Source organism: Lactuca virosa, chromosome 3, assembly GCF_052849685.1.
Source record: "Lactuca virosa cultivar CGN04683 chromosome 3, Lactuca_virosa_CGN04683_v6, whole genome shotgun sequence".
NCBI lineage: Eukaryota > Viridiplantae > Streptophyta > Magnoliopsida > Asterales > Asteraceae > Lactuca > Lactuca virosa.
This window is the reverse complement of record NC_136428.1, coordinates 419,800,671-419,810,975: the sequence shown is the minus strand read 5'-3', so window position 1 is coordinate 419,810,975 and position 10,305 is coordinate 419,800,671. Positions and strand designations below refer to the sequence as shown.

General features: G+C 33.1%; 1 protein-coding gene across 2 annotated transcripts; it reads left to right on the top strand.

Moving 5' to 3' along the window:
• Positions 1 to 5,623: 5,623 nt before the first annotated feature.
• Positions 5,624 to 9,795, top strand: LOC145163216 (beta-glucosidase 24-like). Of its 2 annotated transcripts, XM_079082071.1 has the most exons (12): positions 5,624 to 5,736; positions 5,868 to 5,937; positions 6,024 to 6,082; positions 6,622 to 6,697; positions 6,893 to 7,058; positions 7,365 to 7,605; positions 8,115 to 8,236; positions 8,325 to 8,569; positions 8,766 to 8,800; positions 8,921 to 9,029; positions 9,115 to 9,223; positions 9,327 to 9,795. In XM_079082071.1, exons 1-12 carry the CDS (start codon positions 5,638 to 5,640, stop codon positions 9,631 to 9,633), a joined length of 1,638 nt encoding a protein of 545 aa, XP_078938197.1. In that variant the 5' UTR covers positions 5,624 to 5,637; the 3' UTR covers positions 9,634 to 9,795. The 2 variants fall into 2 exon arrangements, with proteins under 2 accessions (XP_078938197.1, XP_078938198.1); XM_079082072.1 differs by lacking the exon at positions 5,624 to 5,736 and having other exon boundaries at positions 5,873 to 5,937; positions 6,626 to 6,697.
• Positions 9,796 to 10,305: the final 510 nt, after the last annotated feature.

Sequence of the window (10,305 nt, the reverse complement as noted above, 5' to 3'; positions counted from 1 at the left end):
ATTATGGGATTATGACAAGTTAATCACATAATGATTATAGGCATTTGAGTTGGAGCAGCACGTGGGACATCTCTGATTCTAGCTTGTCAGTTCAGCATCCGAGAGGTGAGTCTTCTCACCATACCAATGGGTCTACGACACCAAGGCATGCCCATTTTATAATATGTGGTGCACTAGCTGTAGTAGAGATATGTGGTATGATAGTTAGCTTTATGCTAAGTGGTATGCTAGTGATTATGTGATATTTGCATGGAAAACCCCGGGGAGGAGCCCGTGGCAATTGGATATAAGACCATGTGGGGGAGCCCATGACATGATGGTATAAGACCCTGGGAAGAGCCCACGGCATCCTTATATGTTTATGTATGAGTTATGTAGTATGATAGATACTTCTGTGATATATGATATGCTTGTTGATTATTATGTTATTGCATGGAAGACCCCGGGGGGAGCCCGTGGCAGTTGGATATAAGACCATGTGGGGTAGCCCGTGGCATTCCTTGGTAAAGACCATGGGGGGACCCCTTTGCAGGAAGGTATAAGACCCTGGGGGAGCCCACGACATCCTTATATGTTAGTATGCATGGCTTATGTGATATGTGTAGCTTTTATAGCTAATATGATATGTGTTATGTGGATTGTGTGTGGGGTATGCTATGTGGGACTCACTAAGCATTAGCTTACAGTTTGTGGATTTGTTGCAGATACATCTGAGCCCAAGGGCAAGGACAATGCTTGATGAACCGGCGTGCACTCTCACAGACATTTTTATGGGACACTCTGATGTTTGGAAATAATATTGTTATGGATATGAATTTGAAAAACAATTATATTGTGATTTCATGGTTTATGGAAAAGTGTTTTGACTATTAAAAATGAAAAATTTCTTTTGAAAAATTTGGTCGTTACAGAGGTTCAATCCAAAAGGTCTCGCAATTCAAGCTCAGTCGACGTGTCGGACGCACGGACTCACATCGACCTAAACGCCGACACCGATGAGATCTCAGATGATATCGAGGAGATATCCCCACCACAACGACCGCACGGACGCGACAAAGCGAGGCGTGCTGCAAGGCATGCGGAAGAGGTTGAGGCGAAAGCAAAAGATGCGGCGGAAATGAGAGCGAAATTCGACGAGCACAATTTATTAATAAAAGAAAAAAATGACTTGAAACATCATCATTTGGAATTCCTAGAAAGGCAAGCACGGGAGAAGCAGGAGCAAAAAGAGAGGGAACTAATGACACATCAGTTGTCAATTCTTCCGACGAGCGAGGAGGGTTTGACGCCTGAGGATCTAGCGGTGCTACAAGCAATGAAGGAACAAATTAGGAAGAAATATTTTGGTTAATTAGGATTTTATGAATAATTTAATGGTATTTTAGTTATGATTTTAGGTTTAAAATTATGTTTTTTTCAATTGTAATTGTAATTTTAGATTTTAAATATTATGTCTTTTTTTTGTTTTAAAATTTTATTTTTATAAAAATATATTCATTTTAGTAATTAAAAAAACGTAAAAAGGAAAAAAAAAACAAATTCGAAAAAAAAATAAAAAATTAAACATATTTATTCTCAAAAAGTTGGTGTTGCATATTGTTGCCCATTTCCCCACTTGGTGTTATAACATCATTTGTTTAAGTGGCATGTGAGATGGCACAGCTTGGTGTTGCATTTTGGTGCCCACACCCAATGCTCTTAATAGTCTTGATGTTTTTTTTTACAAAAAAAAAAATATTTATAGAAAAAGCTAGTGAGGAGCTAGAAGTTACAGACACTTAAGCACTCAATTTTCGGGATATTACACCACTTCAACCGATATAAATTAGAACCTATCCTTGATCTAAGGGTTAATGACCTATAACGGTAACCAACTTTGGTCTTTGTTCACATTTAGGTAACCATGTTTTTTTCATTCACATTTAACCATTGAACTTGTTTGACCTGTTCAAAATAAGGTAATATGACGGGTAATCACGGTAATATTACCTTATTATGAACACGTCAAACAAGTTTATTGGTCAAATGTGTATGAAAAAAACATGGTTACCGAAATATGGAGAAAAACCAAAGTTTCTTACCCGTTTTGGTAATACTGGACAAGAACCGTCTCAGGGACTGTGCCCTGGAATCAAGCTCCGACACTCAATGAGCAATTAGGTTAGGCTTGGTCTAACCCAATTCAGTCCCGGCTAGTCATGGGTTAGGTTGTGTTGCTAGGTATTTAAAGCACATACAATCTAGCCCCTTAAGCGTATACAACCTAAACCCTAACTAGCTGGGCCTAAACTGGGTTGGCCCAAGACTTAACTATTTCCTCATACACAAAGACCGGATAACCCAATTTCATGTCACATCAATGGATCTTATGACTACTTGCACTTAACATAAAGAACCCAATATTACCAAAATGGGTAAGGAACTTTGGTTTTTGTCCATATTTAGGTAACCATGTTTTTTTCGTAAACATCTGACCAATAAACTTGTTTGACCTGTTCATAATAGGGTAATGTTACCGCTAATTATCAGTCATATTACCTTATTTTAAACAGATCAAACAAGTTCAATGGTCAAATGTATACGAAAAAAACATTGTTACCTTAATGTGAACAAAGACCAATGTTGGTTACCTTTCTAGGTCATTAACCCTAGATCTAATTTTCATTTGATTAAACGCCGTGATTTTTATGTCGCTAGCCAAGTCTTTGCTATTTTAATTTTTCTGTTGAACATACAATCATTACGATGATTCCACATAACCCAAACAAGCGCAATTAGAACCACCATGATTCCTGACTGAACCTTGCTACTAGGCACCACGCCATCACTCACTATGATTAATTGTAGAATTGATCCAACAGAGGTAGGGATGTCATTACACCAAAGATTCATAATAGATCTCACCTCTTAGACGGTGTAGCAATGAACGAATAGGTGGGATTCTATTTCGGGGTTGCTGTGGCAGAGAGAGGGCAAAAGGAAGATCATGTATTGACACCAATTCTTTTTAAGTTCGTACGCGTGGGAAGTCTATCGAGCCTAAAAATTCTTAACCTTTAGCTCATATACTTTATTCCAAATGCATATATTAAGAACATACTGGAACTTCCTAGAAAATTGTACCCAACAAATAATATGTTCAAAACTCTTAACTCTTAATAAACAAATGAAGAATATATTTAAAAATCATAGGATGTGAAATTGTTTTTTAAAAATTCATAGAAGTTTATAAATCAGATCTTTGAAAAAAAATTTAAACTTGCTTTTTATAAAAAAAAAAAAGTTAGTTTGAAAATTAGAAAAGTATTTAACTTAAAAAATATGAATTTTCGAACTTAATGATCCTTTAGATTTTTTTTTTGTGAAATACTACATCTGTCTCATATTTATTGTTTACTTTTGACTTTTAAAATCTTTATTTTTCAACTTTAATTTTAAATATCTTTTTCAAAAAAAAACTTTAATTTTAAATATTTTTTGTTTTTAATATATAATACTTGATGTAAAATACATAAATAGATTGTGTTTTAAACGTCTTTTCATTATTATAAGTTTTAATAATTAATTTATAACATAAATAAAAACATATAAAATCAAAATTGAAAAATAAAGACATCGGTTGTTTAGTTGTATCAACTTTATAAAATAACTTTATTATTGAGAAAATACAAATAAACGTATTTTTATATAAAACATAAATATATGCCAAAAGCTAAAAATAACTCAAAATACTTTATAATGGGTTGAGTTTTGTGCAATAATTTCTGATGTGTTATAGGTATATATACAAAATAAGGAGAAGCAGAATGTGTATAATAACAAAAATAAACGGCTATTTTAAAATAAAAAGAAAAAGAGTGATAATTAACATGACCTAAGGAATGTTAACTATAAATTGTTATCTATTATTTGTCTACGGACTACGGTGGTTTAATAAGAAATGAACGAACATAATTTAATTAATATGATTGTGAAAGTATAGTAGATTAAATTATTTATATTTATATTTGACCTCGTGTGGTATGGATAAGGGAAAATGACTCTTGAGGGTAACTAACTGTTACGTTTGTTTTCATTTGGTCATTTTCTTTTTTTTTGTACTCAATATACCATCAAACTTGTTGTTTGTGTTCACCATAACCTTTTTGACCGGCTTTTGACATGTGATAGCCGGTCAAAGGGTTATGGTGAACACAAACAACAAGTTTGATGCTATATTGAATACAAAAAAAGGAAAGTGACCAAATAAGAACAAACTCAACAGTTGGTTACCCTCATGAATCATTTTCCCCGAAAAGTTAAATAAAATTAAAGTTGTAAAATTATCAAAGACTGCAACCTTCTTTGGTCATAACGTATATGAAGAGCGTTTTGAAGAGATAACTTCTTTAAAACATGGTCTATGTTATGCTTACTGTAGTTATCTGTAAACACCTCTCTGCAAAAGGATATGACTATGTATGAGAGGTATATTTATCAGCATAAACGTCTACCTCAAGGTATATTATGGTGAAATGTCTGCAAAAGCTGCATGATATTGTACATATTGATGTTGTATCTTATCCCATGAATTCGATCTTAAAACTAAGTAAACTCAAAAATCACAGCACTTGTGATTCCATTCGTTTGTAGACTTGTCTAGAATCCATGATACGATAAATCATTTGATTGGAAATGTAAATGAATCTAAATGTAGTCATGAAATGCACTTGCTTACTCAAGATTCCCCTAATAAAACATATATATATATATATATATATATATATATATATATATATATATATAATGTTTAAAAAACATATTTAATTATTTATCAGTTTTGAATATTTGATTATCGTTTAATCGTTTTCCGAATTCCAAAACTGAAAAACATCTTCGAATCGACTTAGTGTGCCCTAGCCCCTAAGAAGCCCCTAATCAAAAAGAAATTCAGTCTTCAATCTCCAAACTCACGACTACGTGTCTCCCGTCTCGGTCGATTGAGGCATCGAGTCATCGACTGTCGCAGTGTCGCACGCACACCACTCGTCTTCTTATCCTCCGGCTGTCGCACGCCACTCGTCGTCGTCACTCTTGTTTATGACTTTATATTGAATATTTAAGACTTTATGACTTCATTTTATTTGTATTTTTTAATTTCATTTTAAAATGTGTTGCTTATTAAATGGGTTATATGGGTTGGGTTCGACCCACTAACCCACGAACCCATATAGTTATACGGGTTATATGGGTTGGGTTGGGTTGATGTTTTCAACCCGCTAACCGGTGACCCTCCAACCCACCAACCCATATATTATATGGGTTTGGTTTGGTCACTGTATTCTGACCCGCCAACCTGTCAACCCGTGACCCGCCAACCCGAACTCAACCCAATTGTCAGGCCTAGTTACCCTCAACAGTCATTTTCCATATGGATAATTATCCCTTGTATAATTGTATTATTGTTGTGATTGTTGTTTTGTGTTGATGACTTTTAACCTTTTATTCCCGTTTTTTTTTTAATTAATTTTTTTTCTCTTTCTTTTATACATATTCAAAATATGACGTTATTGTACTCTCAAACGTGGATAGCTAGCTATAAATACTAACCTTGTGATCCAAATTTTCATCACTCTTTCACAAAGCTAATCAATTATCATGGCTGACAAAGAAATTCCCCACTCGATCCATAATGATATCAAACGTACAGATTTTCCTGATAACTTCATGTTTGGAGTAGGAACATCTGCGTATCAGGTATTTAAACACATAGATAACTCAAGTATTTTAATTTTTATTTCATATAAAACTTATTTACTTTAATAAGTAAATGTTTTTATAATGAGTTGGAATAATCGTACGCTAAAGTTGCAAGTTTCGACCTCCAGATTGAAGGTAGTTGGAATGTAGTTGGTAAAGGCTTAAGTAACTGGGATACTTTTACCCTAAGACACCCAGGTCTGCCTCTCTCATCTGTTCATACTTTTTCTAGTTTTATGGCATCGATCTTTAATCAAATGGATAACAATGGTCGATGATTGCAGACAAGATTCGTGGAGGTGGCAATGGATGTGTCGCTGTTGATAGTTACAGAAGATGGAAGGTAGTGTATATATTCTGGTTTTTGAAGGTTCCCATAAATAAATTTTATGCTTATGTATCAATTACAATTACAATGTCAAGTCATCGTATGTGAGACCTCATTCAAACGGAGTACAATGACTAAGCTAACGTAATATTATACTAGAGCCTAGCTGGTGAAAGGTGGCCTCCAGCCATATAGGTTGTGGGTTCATGATTCGTTGTGGACGAAATGTGTAGTTTAGGAGTAAATCGTATGTCTATTTGTTGTTCTAAAAAAGTCATGTCACTAACTAGTTGTTAGCATACACCATCATATATATATATACGTATACACATGGTGTCCATTTTGTTTGTTGTGAGTCCGGAAATATCCATCTTACATGATAAGAGTTGAATTATCATATACTATCCAAATTGCATGACACATTTGTAGGTTATTCTTTTTTATACTTTAAAAATGTGAGAATATTTGTATACGTTATAATATATGTTTTGATACACATATAGATTGTATTTGTCTGATTCATGTATCTTGTCTTCTTTGTAAACAATTATTAGGAAGACGTTCAGCTGCTGAAGCAAATGGGTGTAAACTATTACAGGTTCTCAATTCCTTGGTCCAGAATATTACCAGGTGAACAACAATTGTTTCAATATTAACCAAATCAGATATCTTTTGTAAGAAAAATAGTAATATGAGATAAATTTAAATTCGTACGCCTTAATTGTATCTGCTTTACAAATAGTAGACGATACATATATTGTCGCTCCTTGTAGTTTTATTTTTAAAAGGAATAAAACACTTTTGGTTTCAATATAATTTAAACAGGTGGGAAATTATGCATGGGCAAAAGCCTAGAAGGCATCAATCACTACAACAAGTTAATAGACGAGTTGATAGACAATGGGATTCAGCCATTTGTTACTCTTTTCCACTGGGATCTTCCAAATGCTTTGGAAGAAGAGTATATGGGTTTCTTAAGTTCAAAAGTTGTGTGAGTATTTGTCATTTATATTTAATTTTAAGGTAGATTAGAGAAAAAAAAAAAAACATTACATATTGGGCAATTCAATGGTTTAACTATCTACATTTAGGAATTCTCCGGAAAAACATATAACCTGACAAATTACCGGAGACACCAAGTACATGTCAAAATTGATTTGAAAAATAAAAAATATAGTATTTTGGTTTGATGGCAAATTGATTAAAACGTAAAATAGCAAATAATTATTGGTTTGTTTTACTGATTTCCTTTTTCTTTATGCATTTCTTAAATAATTATTGGGCAATTCAATGCTAGCGATGATTTTGTCGATTTTGCTGATATTTGCTTCTGGGAATTTGGGGATCGAGTGAAAGATTGGGCTACACTAAACGAGCCATATAGATTCACTATCTCTGGATACGTAGAAGGTATCTATCCACCTGGTCGGGGTGGAAAGGGTGAAGAGGGTGACCCTCAAACAGAACCATATACTGTGGCATACAACCTACTTAACTGTCATGCAGCTGCTTATAGAAAATACGAAAAAGATTATAAGGTATTGATTGATAAAACTTTTTTAACAAACACATAATAGAAATCCTATATGAGAGTTTACTTTTCAACAACTAGCTCCCATTGTAAGTGTCATTATTGCAATCATAATAAATAGTTTTTTCACTATTTTTTTTTTCGTGCCATATTAAATGTCAGCATAAAACCGATCAATACATTTTTCACTGTACTAAAGCTTTTTTATTGAGTTTATTTATTGCCCCACAAATTTAATTAGTTTATAATATTTTTCAATAAATATAGAAATTAAAATTAAATATCTAAACACAAATAAAAAAATAATTGAAAAAGATTTTAGTTTTAGCTTGTAAATTATAAGTTGATTAAAAAAAAAATTGTTGACCAAAAATCCCCTTTTATATTTATCCACAAATGATATATATTAAAAACCTCCTATGGTGAATGTTATTACAATGCATCTGAGATCAGTGAATAAACCTTAGAGTGTTGGTGTTTATATTTTTTTTAATTACATTCAACATCGATTTTTAGGCTCATCAAAAAGGCAAAGTGGGAATTACATTTGACACCAACTTTTTCAAACCATATCGAGGCTCAAGTAATAAAGATGATAACAAAGCTGTCCAATATGCATATGATTTTATGTTCGGATGGTAAGTATATACATATAACATTTTTGTTCTGACGAACCTAAAAAAATTTCAAAAAATTATATGTTATGGTACGTGGCTCATATTTCAGGTTTTTAGAACCATTAACAAAAGGTACTTGGCCAGAAAGCATGCAAAAATTTGCTACGTCTCCGACAAACAAATACCCAAATGGTCGGCGTTTGCCTAAATTTTCTGATGATCAACTTGCGAAATTGATTGGGTCATATGATTTCCTTGGAATAAACTACTATACTGCAAATTTTTCTCAATTTCAACCTCCTGCTCCTGATGTTCGTATTGGGTATCTTACTGATCGTCATTACACGCCATCAGGTAATGAAAAACTTGCAAGCTTTAATCTAATTGGCAGTTCTAAAAATGGTAATGAAAAACTTAAACTTCATTGGATCAAAATAATCATCAACTGATGGGTTGTTAAAACAAGTTCTATATGTTAATAATGATTTGTTTTTCTCACAAATGTATGCAAATTCAGAAGTTGTAACATGAACTTCTTCTCATGTTTTAGGAAAGGATCCCAGAAAGAACCCAATAGGACCCGTGGTAAGACATATTTTCTTATGAAAAACAAAAGAAACACATGAAATCTCCAAAATGAGATTCAAAACTTCAAGTTTTTATTACATGGGTAAATACTTGAGCAAAGACTATGAAACTCTGTAGGCTTTCGAAGGCTCCTGGGTTTATCTTTGTCCTGAAGAGCTTACTGAGCTCTTGTTGCTTGTGAAGAACAAATACCATGTTACAAAAGATATTATAATTACGGAGAACGGTAAAACAATAAATTCTTCTGTTTGCTTCTAGTTTGATCGTCAATAGTCTTGAATCTATGCTTATATTTTGATATCTTGCGACAGGATCCCAAGATCAGAACTTACCTGATAAAACGTTTGTACAAGTTCGAGATGACACATTTCGAATTAATTACATAAAAAAACATCTTGAAGCGATCAAAAAGGCCAGGAGGTAAGTTGGCTAGTCGTCGTACGTATTCCGTATACTTCATTCAATTGAGCATCACGTCATGGAACTTGATAATGACACAATCTTATTGTATATTATAATACAGTCTAGGAGTGAATGTCATGGGGCACTTCGTCTGGTCATTCATGGATAGCTTTGAATGGGTTTTTGGCTATAATTCTCGATTTGGTATGTTTTATGTTGATTACACAAACAATCTTCTAAGGTACCCAAAAAATTCAGCAATTTGGTACAGAAATTTTCTGTCTGCAAAGAGTAGGTTACTTCTAAAAAGATCCCTACTTAATGGTCAGCAAGAAAAAGAAGATGAGGTCAATGATATAACGAATGAAGAAGAAGAAGATGAGGAAATAATTGAAGTGATTCCAAAACTGAAGAAGGCCAAAGCATAAAAAGGCACCATTATAATGTGAACATAAGTTATTTTAATTTGTTTTGTTTTGTATGTATTGGATGTTTGCGAGCATTGCATTTAGTGTGACTTCTATGTGAAATAGTTTATGATCAGAAGAACTGTGAGAGTGTATTTATCAAACTGAGGTGTGTCTTAGTTTGTTATATTTCTGCAACTGAATTTGCTTAATCCAACAATCATATTTTGAGTCGTGTTTTACTTATTAATGACAATCTAGGAACACCATTATTTGGTATAACGGTATCAGAACAAGTCTACAATTATCATTCTAAGATTTGCTTCTTTGTTCTCAAATCCCTCTTTATTGCTATTTTCACTCTATCATGTGGTTTCAAAATAAAAAATCTACATCAAGTAGCAAACGTCCACCTTTGGATGAAAACAACTTTTCAACGTGGTTAAGAAAAATCATAATGGTTCTATAAACAATAAACTACAACATACTAGAATTTCTCAGTGCCGGTCCATTTGTTCCGACCTTTCAAAATTTTGACGCACTACTCCTAGAGCAACATTTAGAACTATGAAGATAAATTCAAATTAATAGACAAAAATGATAAAAGGGACTTCATCACGTGGATCTATTTGTAACTAAAAGTCTTTGATTTTGTTTAAGTAGCATATGTGTTAGGGTTTAAGCACTTCAACA

Bases quoted from the DNA above. Each gene is read 5' to 3' on its own strand.
- LOC145163216 (XM_079082071.1), top strand. From the start codon at position 5,638: ATGGCTGACAAAGAAATTCCCCACTCGATCCATAATGATATCAAACGT. The intron at 8,237-8,324 runs GTAAGTATATAC...CTCATATTTCAG, and splicing joins TATGATTTTATGTTCGGATG to GTTTTTAGAACCATTAACAA. The intron at 8,570-8,765 runs GTAATGAAAAAC...CTCATGTTTTAG, and splicing joins TCGTCATTACACGCCATCAG to GAAAGGATCCCAGAAAGAAC.